The following is a 16361-nucleotide window of genomic DNA, read 5'->3' as shown; positions in this document are numbered from 1 at the left end:
AGGTTTTCCTTTTTATAGCCAATATCCTTTCAATTAGTCAAATACAGTGACTCATTTAAGGTCTGTAAACGCACAAATTAATGTCATGTGTTGTTCATCTGAGGTTGTATTAAGCTCATTACAAGACCTGCTGAGGACTATAGAATTCAAAGTACAAAAATTATTTGCACCCTCATTTATTTTCACACAACTACCAACACAACAAAGGGGCAAAAGTGATTTTTTTTTTTAGACTGGTAAGCATTTCCCCTCCTGAAGAGGATTCTAAAAAGGGAGAAGTCCCCCCCTAAAACAAACTTTATTTCATAAATTCACTTCAAGATGTATTGATCTATGATTCTATATTCTAGCTCTATTATTATCTACCTAAACCTAAACTCTTGCATCAAACTAATTTTAATAATCTGAAAAAAAAAATAATAATAATAATGTCTTCAGTCTACAACAAAAAAAAAATAACACTGAAATCTAATAGTTTCAGGGGGGACTTTATATGTGAACAGTATAAGTTCAGGGCCAGGTCTCTCTTTAACAAATCACCTATTGAGATTTCCTACAAACCTTTCTGATGAAAACAAGCAGCCAACTCAAGAGATATTCTTGATCTTGCACTTTAAAGTTCAACCACTTCATTAATATTAATGGTGACATTCCAAACGACACGTAATATCACTAAAGGGCATGGTGCTACAAATCGGATAAAAGATTGCCCAAGGATGTAGTTAAAGGTTATTTCAGCATCTTATCACATTGGTGTCAGATAACTGACTGCAACTAGTCACAGTGTTGCTCCATTATTTCATCATCTCCACCTGAAATCAAAATCCCTCAATACTACATGTCATCAGTATGGTTAAAAATAAACGTTTTACAAATAAGGCAATATTGGGAACAGTCAAAAACTTTGTTGTCAAAATTATTTCCCATTCCAACTTCCGATCCGCTTTACCAGCTTATGGGAAGTTGGAATGGGAAATAATAGCTTGACTGGAAGATCAGGGGTTCAAGTCCCAGTGCCACCAAGCTGTTGGGTCCTTGAGCAAGGCCCTTAAACTCTATGCTCCAGGGGCTTTGACCTTATATACCCAACAAGCTGAGATAAAAAAAAAAATAATAATTAAAAAAGCCCATGAATAATAATTTCACTGATAAATAAAAGCCTTTTTCTTTTTGGTTTTGTCTTTTCACAGCTATAATATAAGTGAGGACATGAAGAAACATGTCTCATAGACATTCCATAATGTTAAATCAAACAAACCATTAAAATGCACGAAATGTCATTTATTAACTGATTTTGTATGGCAAATCTCTGTGGTAGAAGCAGAATAACACTCCAGACTATGTTGTTTTATTAAAATAAGCACTTTGTAATTGGTGGCACTTTGCTTGTATGTTATGCCATATCACCCCAAACAAAGTTTCATAATTTACATAAAACAACATGGCCTAATTAAATGATTTATTGCTTAAATAACAACTGCTCTAAATTGTTGTGATGTACTACATGTGATGAATTTTGCATTGAGGAATTGAACATTTATGGAAGAAGACTTATGTGGAAAAACTTAACATAAAATTTGTTAAAGTTGGCATAATAACTATAAAAGAAATAAAGCCCTTTGCATTAAGTCATTCCACACCATTAAATCGTTATTTCCTTCACTGATGTTCTATTCCATGCTAAATGTATTGCTAAATACAGTGCAAAACTACATGACCAAATGACTATAGAGCACAAGAAATTACAGTTTATGTTTTTATATTATATGCTTAATAATAAAAACAAAAACAAAAAACAAAAAACATTTATGCTTAAGAATAAGATGGTGGAAACTGAAGGAGGAAGAGTGTAGTGTGAGGTTCAGGGAAGAGGTCAGACAGAGGCTCGGTGGTAAAGAGGTGCTGGATTATTGGGAAACTACTGCAGGAGTGATGAGGGAGGCAGCTAGAAAGGTACTTGGTGTGACATCTGGAAATAGAAAGGAAGAGAAAAAGACGTGGTGGTGGAATGAGGAAGTGCAGGAGAGCATAAGGGGAAAGAGGTTAACAAAACAGAAGTGGGATAGACAGAGTGATGAGAAAAGTAGGCAGGAGTACAAGAAGATGCGGCAGCAGGTAAAGAGGGATGTGGCGAAAGCCAAGAAACAGGCATACGAGGAGCTGTATGAGAGGTTGAACACTAGAGAAGGAGAAAAGGATTTGTACCGATTGGTCAGGCAGAGGGACCGGGCTGGGAAGGATGTACTGCAAGTTAGAGCAATAAAGAATGGAGATGGAAATGTGTTGACTAGTGAGGAGAGTGTGTTGAGAAGATGGAGGAAGTATTTTGAGCAACTAATGAACAAGGAAAATGAGAGAGAGAGAGAGAGAGAGAGAGAGAGAGAGAAGGTTGGATGATGTGGAGTTAGTGAAGCAGGAAGTGGATAGGATTAATAAAAAGGAAATGAGAGCAGCGATTAAGAAGATGAAGAGTGGAAAGTCGGGTTGGACCAGATGACATACTGGTAGAAGCATTTAGATGTTTAGGAGAGATGCAGTGGAGTTTTTAACCAGATTGTTTAACAAGATTCTGGAAGGTGAGAGGATGAGCAGACCTGCAGTAACTACAGGGGAATTAAGTTGATCAGTTACACCATGAAGTAATGGGAAAGAGTAGTGGAAGCCAGGCTGAGAGAAGAGGTGACCATCTGTGAGCAACATTATGGTTTCATGCCGAGGAAGAGCACCACAGATGCATTATTTGCTTTAAGAATGTTGATGGAGAAGTATAGAGAAGGACAGAAGGAATTGCATTGTGGATTTGTGGATTTAGAGAAAGTGTACAACAGGGTGCCGAGAGAGGAGCTGTGGTATTGTATGAGGAAGTCAGGTGTGTCAGAGAAGTATGTGAGGGTGGTGCAGGACATGTATAAGGACAGTGTGACAGCAGTGAAGTGGGCAGTAAGAACGACAGACTGGTTCAAGGTGAAGGTTGGACTACATTAGGGATCGGTCCTGAGCCCTTTCCTGTTTGCAGTGGTGATGGACAGGTTGAGGGACTAGGTCAGACAGGAGTCTCCGTTGACTATGATGTTTGCGGATGATATTGTGATTTGTGGTGAGAGTAGTGAGCATGTTGAAAAGAGCCTGGAGAGGTGGAGGTACGCGTTGGAGAGAAGGGGAATGAAAGTCAGGAGGAATAAGACAGAGTACATGTGCGTAAATGAGAGGAAGGGAAGTGGAGTGGTGCGGAGAAGAAGTTACAGGAAGAAGAGGTGGAGAAGTTCAGGTACCTGGGGTCAACAGTGCAAAGTAATGGAGAGTGTGTTAGAGAAGTGAAGAAAAGAGTGCAGGCAGGGTGGAGTGGGTGGAGAAGAGTGATTGCAGGAGTGATTTGTGATAGAAGAGTATCTGCAAAAGTGAAAGGGAAAGTTTATAGGACTGTGGTGAGACCTGCGATGTTGTATGGATTAGAGACAGTGGCATTGAGTAAAAGACAGGAGGTGGAGCTGGAGGTAGCAGAGCTGAAGATGTTAAGGTTTTCGTTGGGAGTGACGAGAATAGACAGGATTAGAAATTAGTTTATTAGAGGGACAGCGCATGTAGGATGTTTTGGTGACAAGGTGAGGGAGGAGAGATTGAGATGGTTTGAACATGTGCAGAGGAGGGACATGGGGTATATTGGTAGAACAATGCTGAGGATGGAGCCACCAGGAAGGAGGAAAAGAGCAGGAGGTTTATGGATGTGGTGAGGGAAGACATGCAGGTAGTTGGTGTGAAAGAGGCAGATGTAGAGGACAGGGTTGTATGGAGACGGATGATCCGCTGTGGTGACCCCTAATGGGAGCAGCCGAAAGAAAAAGAAGAAGTAGTTTTTATATTTATGCTTCTTTATAAAAACTCATTTCCACTTAAATAGTTGTGAGGCAGAACCTGGCAGAAAAGAGGTAAATGGTCTCAAGAAAGATCCGTTTTGAAAACTGGCCTTCAGTAAAGTAGATATGATCAAATTAAACAACAGTGACCTCAGTGGTGGCAGACGCGACCAATTCTGTTCACGTCAAATGTGGTCTTGTGTAAATATTTTTTTTCTAAATCCCTAGTGCTGCAATGGTTTCAAATTTTTCAAGATAGTTAATCTGCCCTCTGTAGGCACCTCCTGATAATAAAATGCTTCTACAAGTTGGTTAATTTGGTATTCAGTTTGTATTGCAAATTATTTTGAAACTTTACTTATACAAGAGCTGTGATCAGATGGCAAAAATACAACATAATATTTCTAATTATAAATCCAATACTTAACATTCTGGAAGGTATTTTAGACAGAAGCATCAGCTAGATCATTATATGGAAATGGAGTTTCCATAAATAAAAAAAAAAAAAAAATGCACTACACGAGTTAATGAACAGCATCTAACCATGTCTATGGACTTATAATGCTGGCATAGATATTTCTATTAACAAACCCATTGATAGTGCATAAATAAATGCTCTACACAAGCAGAACTTTTCCTGCATACATTTGCCATTCTGGTGTAAAATGTGCTTTATCTGCAACTTTTTAATGTACTGGATTTGTGTCCACTGTACTTTAAGGATTGCTCTAGACATTAATAGTAATAGATTCTTTGTTTCAAAAGGTGACCACCAATCCTGCCTGAATGACATTAAAATGTCTCTGAGCCACACCATTTCCTTCACACAGAAAAAGTGATGGTCTAAATGACCCATTCTACAATTCAGGGTGGATTTAATAAATTGAAGGGTCATTTATAATATTCACAGCTATGATAATGTGGCACTTGATGCGGTCTTTACGGAGGAAAAAAAAAAAAGATTTTAATGTTTAATCCACTTTAATCTAAGTTACTTAGATTTTTTTTTCTTGTTTATTTTCTGAGCAGTGATATGTTAAAGCCATTAAAAGATTAATATTTTGCCATTTTGAGCTTGGTCCATATAAATGAAATACAAATACAAACTGAGCACATCGTTGGATCTGGATCTGCAACACTCTTCATTAGATCTTGAAGAATGTTTAATGCAAATCATAATGCTAATCTTGTAAGAAACTGAACCTACACTTTGCTTTTCCAGCTGTCAGTTCGAAAACAAGCTCTCTGGTTAAGCAGTATGTTGGAACAAAAATAAAACGCCTGTAACCTTTGTTTTCTACAATTGTTTTTCCTGGGCTGAAACATTCTGCAAACATGACTTTCAAGTAACAAAAAGTGCTTTTATTTATAAGTACTTTGTTGCTTCAGTGCTTCTCGTTTCTGTGCTTTAGCACAAAAAAAAAATAAATTAAAAAATTAAAAAAGACTAAGCATACTTGCCTGCCATCATGTGAAGATGCATTTGTGAGGTGCCAGGCAAAAGCTGAAAACACTTCAACTGTACTTATACCACAAACCTGCATTATACTGAAAATAATGTTTTTCGAAATGTGACAGCAAAATTTCCCTCAAATGTGAAAGCCACATTGCTCTGAAGGAGCCAGAAGGCGGTACCTACAAGTGTGACAACTGTCCAGGGATTTTAAAACCATAGCCACTCCAGCAAATTAGTGTCCCTACTCTGCACATGTCCGAACCATCTCAATCTCACCTTCCTCACCTTGTCTCCAAAACGTCCTACATGCGCTGTCCCTCTAATAAACTTGTTTCTAATCCTGTCATCCACATTAATCCTAATAACAATTTCGGCATCTTCAGCTCTGCTACCTGCAGCTCCACCTCCTGTCTTTTAGTCAATGCCACTGTCTCTAAACCATACATCATATTAAAAGTTTATAATCACAAATCACAATATCATTGGCAAACATCATAGTCCATGGAGACTCCAGTCTGACCTCGTCCGTCAACCTGTCCATCACCACTGCAAACAGGAAAGGTAGTTACTGTAGTTCCCCTGTAGTTACTGCAGGTCTGCACATCTCCCTTATTCTTAAAGATCAGTACCAGCACACTCCTAAACATCTTCATGCTTCTACTGGTATGTCATCTGGTCAAGCCGACTTTCCACTCTTCATCCTCTTAATCGCTGCTCGCAATTCCTCCTTACAAATCCTATCCACTTCCTGATTCACCATCTCCACACCATCCAACCTTCTCTCTCTCTTTTTTTCATTTATCAGCTGCTCAAAATACTCCCTCCATCTTCTCAACACACTCTCCTCACTAGTCAACACATTTCCATCTCCATCCTTTATTGCTATAACTTGCAGCACATCCTTCCCAGCTCGGGGTTCCTCTGCCTGGCCAATCGCTACAAATACTTTTCTCCTCCCTTAGTGTCCAACTTCTCATACAGCTCCTTATATGACTTTCCTTTTCCTTCACAGTTACCTGCTGATGCATCTCCTTGTACTCCTGCCCACTTTTCTCATCACTCTGTCGATCCCAATTCTGTTTGACCAACCCCTTTCTCATGCTTTCCTGCACTTCCTCATTTCACCACTTCTAATTGTCTCCCTTTCTCTTTCCAGATGTCACATTGAGTACTTTATTAACTGTCTCCCTTTTTACTTCTGCAGTAGTTGCCCAATCATCCAGCACTCTTTCACCGAGCACTGGACATAATTCTAACCAGGATGAAGGCCTTAGTATAAGTGGTGGTCAAAAGAGACCAAAACATTTAAGTTTGAGGCAATAAAGTGAAAATTATCTTTCGTTTGGATTTATTTTTACCAGGGACCTGACTAAACCAACTCTGTTACTCTTGGTGTGTAAGTGGAAAAGCTACACAACAGTGTTATCTCTACATGAAACGCCAGTCACAATAAAACAAGAACGCAGTCTATATTGTGCACCTGAATAAACATACTGAGATACAGGCAACTTTAATGTTTAAAAACCCACAAACCTGAATGAGAGAACTCCCAAGGCTAGCTTAGGTGGTAGCTAAGGTACTGGACTTCAGATCCGAAGGTCATGAGTTTAAATCCCAGCTACACCAAGCTGCCACTCCTGGCCCCCGGAGCAAAATGCTGGCCAAATGCCATAAATGTAACCTAGAAGCTGAATTCATAGCCAAATCGAGAAAGATTATTGTGTCAGACAGTGTGGCATTTTGTATAATTTTTGGTTTGTGTGCTGTGGGATTTTTTTTTTTAAGTAAACAATTTGTCGCGGCTCAAAAAGGTTGAAAAACACTAGTTTAAATCACCTTCAGTTAACCTTCATCATTAACTCTACACCCACACCACCATTTCTTTTAGGTTGGCTAACACAGCAGAGTGGCAGATTTTGTCTTGCCACAGAAATACCCAGCACAATTCTCAAACTGTGCCCTAATCTAGTCCAGGTCCCAATCCACTAAACCAAATGTGTCAGTGTGCCATTAAGTGCAATAGGGAACTGGAATAAATGATTGTATTTCATTCAGCAAGTTGAAGGAAAAACACTACCAGCCAAAATTCTATTAGATTTTGGACACCAAAATGAGAAAAAGAAAAAGTAATTACACTGTACAAAGAAAGTGCTTGGCCTGTATTTTAATTATCTTGGAACTAATTACATTAATGGCTTATAAATGGAGGTTATAATTTGCCAATTACAATCACTTTGATTTACAGTGGCCTTTTTTGATTGGACACAATGCATTAAATTCCAGATTGGATGGAGTAAATTTGGTATCATCTGCCTACTTTGCAGCCTTCTCAACAGTGCATTACCATTTTGCTTTCAAGTTTTATTTACATGTGTAAAAAAAAAAATATATAGAAATTCAACTTTTAGCAAAGTGTGTTTTTTTGTTGTTGTTGTTTTTTTTACATCACTACTTTTATTATTGAGTCAAATGTGTGGCTAAGAGTAGATTGTGCAGGGTTTTTACATTTAGCTTAAGAAAGGCTGGTGGATTTGGCATCCCAGTACCACTCTTGTAAATATGATGTACTTGAAGTACAGTTTTAAGGGAACACCTCAGACACTGATGTATTTTTTTAAGTACCTGTACTTTTGAGTATTTTTATTTTGGGAAATGTTTTATTTTCACTACATTTCAGAAAACCATGCTGTTTCTCACTACTTTGAGGTGAAATACATAAATGGTGTAAAATGATAACCTGTTGTTTAACCCCAAAGTTCTCGGGTCAGTTTGTGTAGAGTCAGTGCTCTCTTTCTGTCTGCCTGTAATAATAGTAATAATTTAAAAAAGGTTTGATATGCAGTGGAATGGAACACTGAAAGGCATCAATTATTAAAATATAGTTTTTGTACTTTTGATGCATATTTCACTGAAGCACTTGTGAAACTTGAAGTAGAAATGTAAAAAAGAGTATTTTACTGAAATAAAACTTATGCAGAGTGTTTGCACTTTTACTCAACTACATGAATGGTGTCCTTCATCCACCACTTGTGTCACCTTGGTTACACTGATTACCAGTTTTTGATCTAATGTGTGCTTACTGGATTTAGCTAAATTTTGACCCTTTTGTAGCAAATATACATTTATATATTGTATTGTACAATGTATAATGTAGGAAAAAAACTAGGTATAAACTACAAGAACAAGTGGCCTTTACCATAGCGATTGTGTTCTTGTCCACTGTTTCTGGGCCGATCTCTTTGTTGACGTAGAGCAGGGCGTACAGGTATCCAGCCCGGCCGTACAGCAGCTCGTCTGGAATCTCCGAGTCAGGACTGATGACTGAGCGCTGGAGCTGAAGCAGCCTGCAAGATCCCAAATCGAAAGAAAAACACTGAGAGGATCTTAATCTTATTAACAAAATTTAAACACAAATGTCACAATAGCAAATTTCCCTGTAAGAGAGATTATTAAAGACGAAGTCAGTTCAGAGATATAGCTGGTCTTAAGCAGATGGGCTACTCAGCATGAGGCCAGGAATTCTGCCAACATACTAAAGTGGGCTACAGACAACCCATGCTGGAACAGCAACGCTGAGAAAAGAAGATTATTTGGCAGTCTTAAACAGACAGGTGACAAATTAAAAGAAGAAACTCTGGCTCTGTTGTGCTGTGGGAGCCAGTTTGGGCTCATTTGTCTCCTCAGAGAAAAGTGTCACTATAAATGAATGCAAAATTCATCTGCCTTATCAGTTTTGTCCTGTAGGAGTATCCAGGTCCATCTTAAAACGAGTGGTCTCTTCCAAGATGAGAGCTCAGAGCATATGGAAAGAACAAAAATGATGCAAATGAAACATACTATTGGCCTTCGCAGTCATTAGATCTTAACCCAATTGAATAGATTTTCAAGTGCCATTTTAAATAGCACTTTCCACATTATTAAGACTTCATCTTGTGTTCTTTAATTCATCACCTGTGCATGTGTTTATTATTGAGCAAGATTCGAGGGTACATGATAATCAGTCTCCTGTTGAGAGCTGCAGAGTTCCCAATGCCAGAGAAGTGAAGTGAACACAGCAAGCGGTTCTGCTCAGTGACCTGCCAACTTCTAACACACGCACACAGCAGAGTACAGTTAAGAGTGAGGAATGTCACATGTCCTGAGATAGCTTATATGGACAAACAAATGCACTGCACAATGCCAAATGGAGGCAATGGAGTTTCTTTAACAACAACAACAAAAAAAAAGATGGTTCCATTTACGCCAGCGGAAACTGGCTGATATAGAGGCAGGGACATTTAAAATCATTTGTTTACATGAATGCCATTAATATAGTTTATGTTCAAATTCAGCAGATCAGAGTCATTTCAACAGCAAGCAGAACATTATGAGAGGAATAAATGATGGAAGAAACTCCTGACTTGCCACAACACCGGTGGCCTTATATGCGTGGGGTTTTTATTTTTTATTAGTTGAAAAGAAGGTTTTGGGCTCATGATCATTTTATTAGATATCAACAGAGTCTTTTCACATAAACTGAGTTGATTAAACAAAGAGTCTTGTTACTAAAATGATAATAGAAACATTATAGCTATAATACATCATAGTACTTTAAATACTCAAGTACATTTGAAAGCAAATACATTTGCACATTTACTCAAGTAAAGGTTTAAAGAGAGAACTCTTACTTTTACTGGAGTGATATTTTACCTAGTGTAGCTCTGTGTCCACCAGTTTACGAATATGCAAAATTATTTGAAAGGGACACACTGATGTAATTTATTCGTTTGTCCACCAATCTAGCTATTTATTCATTTTTTCGAGTGGTTCATCTATACACCAATTTATTCATTCAATCATAATTCGTTCACTGACCTACCTACCCATTTATTTAGCCATCCAGTCATCCCTCCAACCATCTATCCATCCAGTCATTCGCTGAACCATGCACTCTTCCATCCAGCCACTGATTCATCCATACATTCATTTATTCACTCATTTATTCATCCATTTAACACCAAATCAACCAGGGTGGGATCCCAGTCTTTTACAAAATAATCAACAGAAACCCCTTAGAGTATTAGAGCTCCCAAACCATCCGAAACCATGTCCGGATGCTTTTTAACCCATTTAACCCACTGCAGTTTCAAAGCAAGAATATTTTATGCTGAAAAAGCCAAAAGTTATTATCGTACTTTGTGAGGCACTCCTGTAGGTCAGCCTGGTTCTTTAGTCGATGGTGGACGACTGCAGCCACGGCCAGCGGTCCAGCATCACCACACAGAAACGTGACTTTCCGGCCATTCAGATTACGCAGTGCACGCTTAACATAATCCAAAGAGCGCTGCAGATGAAAGGACTCTCCACTCACGCGATGCAACTGCAAGTACAACAAGGCGATTCCTACAACACACACATAGTACATACCCTTTACATACTTAGCCACACAGTCTTCAAATTACGATCACATCCACAAGTGATTTTATTCACACTAGACTGACTGGAATTGAATGTCAACAAATGAATAAATCAAAAAGATGCTGAAAATCATTACTTGTAGTAATGTCACTACAGTCATTACAGAGTACTCTCACCTGACCAACCGGTATAGGTGGAGAAGTCATGAGGGTCAGCAGTCTTTAGTCCTTCTTCCATCTGCTGGAGAAGGTCTTTGATTTTATTCTGTACTTTCTTCTGGAAGGCCTCTGTGATCTGTTTGTTAATAATGAAAAACAAAATGTCAAACAAAAATGTCATTTTTCTTTTGTAAAATGTGTGCTTTTTTTTTTTTGCCAAATGTGCTGCAGCACAAATGTTACCACAGAAATAAAATTACAAAACCTATACCTCAGAGTTGTTTAATACATTTTCTCTAACAGCAGCTCAAGGCACAGTTTTATATTAATGCGCTTGTTCTACTATGTTATCATGTATCTACTAACACCGTACGCGAGAAACAGTGTGGGGGACGCTCCATATAGCCTAAACCAAATAACAATAGTGTTATTATTTAGCAAAAAATCTATAACCTTCCTTTTACCTGACATTTTATTTAGCATTTATGAAAGGAGTCTTGAGCATCAGCTCTTCTTATCGATCAATACGCTTTACTCTTGAGTCATTCTCTAGCACAGCTGTGAGAAAAGCTGCAGACTATTCATATTAAGGCTGCACACCATAACCGTTTATTGCATAAATAAAATAATACATAATTTTATCATTACGAACTCTGACAGACATTGGATTGGATTTAGGTGTGCTCGGGAAAGCAACAAACGCCATACTCGAGACTGCATTATTGTGATAAGTAAAGACCCAACATTGAGCTCTGTGGGACCTCACAATGCAATTTTAGAAAATAATTGATTTTAGGAGAAATAGTACCTTAAACACCTAATAAATAAAAGCTTCACAAAATTACAACCCAAAGCAGCATAAAACTGTAGTAAAAAAAAAAAAAAAAACAGGGCATTGGCTCTCATCCATGGGGTTAAACAAATTATTTATAATGCAGTTCTATGAATGTGGATGCCTTGATTTATTAAATATTAAAAAGTAACAAGATTTTCAGTTTATACATATTAAAATCTCATTTGGAGCACCTTTTTTTGTCCATTGTTACACCACTCATGACACTGCTTGAAGAGCATCTTCATGAGGCAAGGTTGTATGTTCATGTCATACAATGGTCATTTTGTGCTGCAGGCATTAATTATGACCAGTAATAATTAAAAAGCACCTGATTAATAATAAAAGTCCACCTTATGCTGCTAAAACAGCTCTGAAATCTATAATGTGGACTCCACAAGAAAGCTGTAGGTGTGCTGTGGAAACTGGTATTGTGGAGGTTGTGAAGTGGCGTCTCAATGGACTGAACCTGTCAAGCACATCCCAGAGAAACTTGAACATTTCAGATTCTGTTGAATTTGGAAGCAAAGTCAACAATTGAACTCTTTTCAGATACATAACTTTTGTCCATTTATTTGAGCTTTTTTTTAAACACCTGTATGTTCAAGCTGTTCACATGCTGCCTAATATATCCCACATTTCTTACATTTGCCTTTGCAACAAGATATTCAATGTTTACCTATCAGTCATTATGCCTGGTTAGTGTAGAGTCAGTTCATACATTCCATATATTGTACATTTATTACATATGAATGTCACTTCTATCCAATTACTGTACAAAAACCAGCTGACATCAGCCGAAAATGTCTGATATCACTGTGGTCAGCCTAACAAAAAGACATCTGCTCTGGCAGACAGTGGTACAGATTCGGGTGGTGGCTGCTGGCGTAGACACAAAGAAAGCCTTCACCGGTGGAGAAAGGAAGGCTCTGATGTTTTTGATTCATAATCACTGAGGGATGTTCAGTGCTAGTGCAGCGCTACCCTTCGGCTCCTTTCACACACGTGGCAAGCGATAAGTTATTAGAAGCCGACGGTATCTCGGACAGAGAGGAAGAAGTAAAGTCTGCTGGCAGTTCATTTGCAGCAGTGCTGTCTGAGATGAATTCTAATAAAAGATGAGAGGCTCAGGCTGGTGCTGCAGCATGCCGCGCTGACAAAGCAGCACTGTAAAAGACGAGATGAAAAGTAGCAACAAACGTTGCAGGCCAGTCCAGAAACCGTTGTTCTTTTATTTTATAAACTCAAAAGTTTGACTAGAACACCCCTTGTATTTCAAAGCATGCTATCTTAATGCATACTTTCCCTACAGAATGGGGGTTATTAAAGCCAAATGAATATGGAACAGGATGTTCAAAATGCACTTGTGAATTTTATGGTCAGATATCTAAGAAAAGTGGTAGTTCAGTGCTTCAGGCATAGGAGGTCACGAGTTCAAATCCCAGCGCCACCAAGTTGCCACTGTTGGGTCCTTACCCTTCAACTGCTCAGGTTAAGGTCGTCTGCCAAATGCTGTAAATGTCTACAAACGTGTCCATAATGTGTACAATATGATCGAATATACAAAATAAATGTATTGCTCTGTTGATTTAAATTGGTAAATGTGGCACTTTGGAGCAGTTTTGACCTGAATTTATTGTCTGTCAAAAATGTTTATATAAGAGTGGGAAATGGGAAGCTCAAAGATTAAGATGTAGAATTTCTGATTGGAAGGTTGTAAGTTTAAATCCTAGCTCATCCACGCTACCACTTATAAACCCTTAAAAGGCCCTTAAACTGATTATATAAAATTAATAATTTTAATTTTAAAAGTCTGTATGTAAATTCATTTACAATAACTAACGGATGGATGGACGGACGTTATTCATCCCAGAGAAAAATTTACACATTACAGTGCCAACGCAAGAAAAAAAAAATATGCTAAAGCAAAATTACATTATAGATAAAAAGTAAGTAAATTATAAACATAGATATAAAGTATATAAATAACTAACAGATGTGGTATGTCATATACATCAGAAGACTTGGGCTGAAATAAAGTGCAAACATTATGAACATGAACACTGCTAGCAGTTATGCTTAAACGGAGAGCTAATCCTGAAACTAGCACAGTGCAGCGATGTACAGTGTGTAAACCGGTAAGACAAATGACCTTCTGTATCACACCTTCCTATTGCCAAGCTGCAGGAGTCTTCTGCTAAAGGAGCTGTGTTGTTTTGTAATTAGGTCATAGACAGGGTGCTGTTTACTGTCCAGACAAGCTGCAAGTTTACTCAGCATCCTCTTTTGAACCACCACATTAAACGGTCTGGCTAGAAACCGAAAACATAGCCAGGGTTAGGGTTCTTGAGCAGCCTTTTCTGTTTAGTTTTTCTTTTTTTCTTTGCATCTCCAGACCTGGTGTTTCCTCCCCAGCATACTGCTACAAAGAAGACTTCACAGTATACTATATTCTGGTAAAAGAATTACAACATCTTACTGAAAACATTAAAGGACTTTCTCAGAAAGTAGAGTCTGCTCATACATTTTCTGTATATTGCCCCAGAGTTAACTTTCCAATCCAGATTCATGCCAAACTAATTTTTGTGGTCCTCATCCTTCTGTAGTTAACCACCATCTCCTAGATCTTGGCCACATTAAGGAGTGGATCGTCTTTCCCCCACCATTTTACAAAGTTGTTATCGGGTTCCTGCCCTGTACTAAAATTAATGGGCAAAGTGCTTCATTGCTGCTCAGTAGGCGCCACGACAGGCAGAAATCCAGTGGTCCAACCTGGGGTTAGGTACACACATGGTAGTGGGTCTTTTGCATCATCCACGTCTATTAGTGTTGGGTAGGCAAACTTTAAGGGTAGTTTTAATGCTAAACCCTAATCTACCTTTATTATAGTACAACAGCCTGATATTGTGTAGTGGTTCAAATTGTTGTTATTATAAAATAAATGTAATAAATATAATATTTCATTTGTGGCAATACCATCCCACAAGGCCTGCGGCTTCAATGCGTCATCTCATGGTCATTGGTCTAGTTTTGCATTAAAACTAGTCACAAAGTGTCAAAAAAAGTCACGGAAATCAATCAGTCAAGTCAAGGAAAAAAATCAGTATGTTCGAAGTAAGAAAATAAAATCTGGCCCTAATACTGGAACACGTCACGCAGCCAAGCTGACTTTGTTTCTCGAGACTTGGCAGCCAACGATTGCAGAGGCGGGATGACTGTGTGCTTTAAGTTAACGGTCCTGTTCACTGGGGATGTAATATGTGATCATTATCCGGATTCGCAGCTGCTGATCGTGCTTAATTCTTACAGTATTTTTGCAAAAATAAGAGCAAGATTAATTAGCTGATGTGCTGGACAGCTTGATGTGTTTAAACACTGCAGTAATAGTAGCCGTTAATAGTCTTGCATTTGATACATGTGGCTACGCAATGGTCACATGAAAGAAGTTAATGACTTTGGGCCATTTCAATTGTTGCATGATGCTGGCATGACCTGATAATGTGTACTGAATTAGTCAAATCTCATTCAGGAGACCTCTATTAGCCCACATACTCTGTTTATGGTCAGAACATCCATAAATCTATCCAAATGCTTCCAAACTAATGCAACGTGTATACAACAGAGTATATAACTGCTCGCTTTGTGCAAACGGACTTTATAAACAGCATGAAGCTGCAGATCGCACGCTAATACGCAGAAGATAAAGACAGTGAGCAGACACTTCTACAGACTGACAGAAAACAAACAGTGAGAAATGAGCAGATGGCATGTGGGTTTAGCTTATCTGAGACCACAGCAAACATTCGCGTTTCATACATCTAATTTCGCCTAAATGTTAAGGACAAACCCTAAAAAGACCTGGATCATATAGTGTAGGTCACCTGCATTCCACAGAACAGCGTTAGTCAAAGCCTGGATTCTACGGACCTTTGAAAATGTGCTGTGGCACCAAAAGCCTTAGCAGCAGATCCTTTAAGTCTGCACCATCTGCAAGGTGTGGCCTCCATGGGACTAATTTATTAGTCCGGCACATCCAACAGATTAAACTAAATAAATTTTTGAAAAATCTTGAGGCCATCTCAACACCTTGAACTATTCTGAGCAATTTGAAGCAGGGCACATTATGCTGCTGAAAAAGGCCACTGCCAATAGGGAATATCTTTGCCATAAAGAGGAGGTAGTTGATCTGCAACAATGTTCAGGTGGTTGGTATGTGTCAAAGTAGCATCCACATGAAGACCAGGACTAAGGGATTTTAAGGACTGGAACCTTTCTATAATTATAATTATAACTGGAATTAATTAGGAATTTACAAAATCACAGGTTAGTTTATAACCGAGAGCTAAAATGTAGTTGGAAAAAAAAACAATCTTGCAGGGTAATTTATGTTAAAACCAGAATCAATGCAATTTCAGTTGAATTTCTACCTGCACATTCATCACTCACATGCACACAGAACACTTACTGTACTGCAGGGCTGCTGAGAATACACCCCCTACATGAACTGTGCATTCCTTCATAACCATCATTTGTTGAATCAAAAAAATGCTGATCTTGTCGAGTATTTACGTAGATTGCATAAATATTACATAAATGTAGTGTGCAACAAAATTCTATTAACAATTCAGTCAAAAAAAAAAAAATCTTTTTTAAAATCTGCATTA

The 16361-nt window shown here is 38.3% G+C and overlaps 1 protein-coding gene across 1 annotated transcript in view; it reads right to left on the bottom strand.

Annotated features, from left to right (window-relative positions):
• The window catches only part of lancl2 (LanC lantibiotic synthetase component C-like 2 (bacterial)), a 39339-nt gene that overhangs the window by 20187 nt on the left and 2791 nt on the right, over positions 1-16361 (bottom strand). Inside the window, exons 2-4 of the mRNA XM_046848485.1 lie at positions 10884-11001; positions 10485-10692; positions 8507-8654 (exon numbers count right to left, since the gene is read on the bottom strand). Coding sequence (XP_046704441.1) covers positions 8507-8654; positions 10485-10692; positions 10884-11001 — 474 coding nt within the window. The remainder of the gene's footprint in view (positions 1-8506; positions 8655-10484; positions 10693-10883; positions 11002-16361) is intronic.

The sequence above is a fragment of the Silurus meridionalis genome, chromosome 4 (assembly GCF_014805685.1).
Source record: "Silurus meridionalis isolate SWU-2019-XX chromosome 4, ASM1480568v1, whole genome shotgun sequence".
Taxonomy (NCBI): Eukaryota; Metazoa; Chordata; class Actinopteri; order Siluriformes; family Siluridae; genus Silurus; species Silurus meridionalis.
This window is presented reverse-complemented; position numbering and strand designations above follow the sequence as displayed.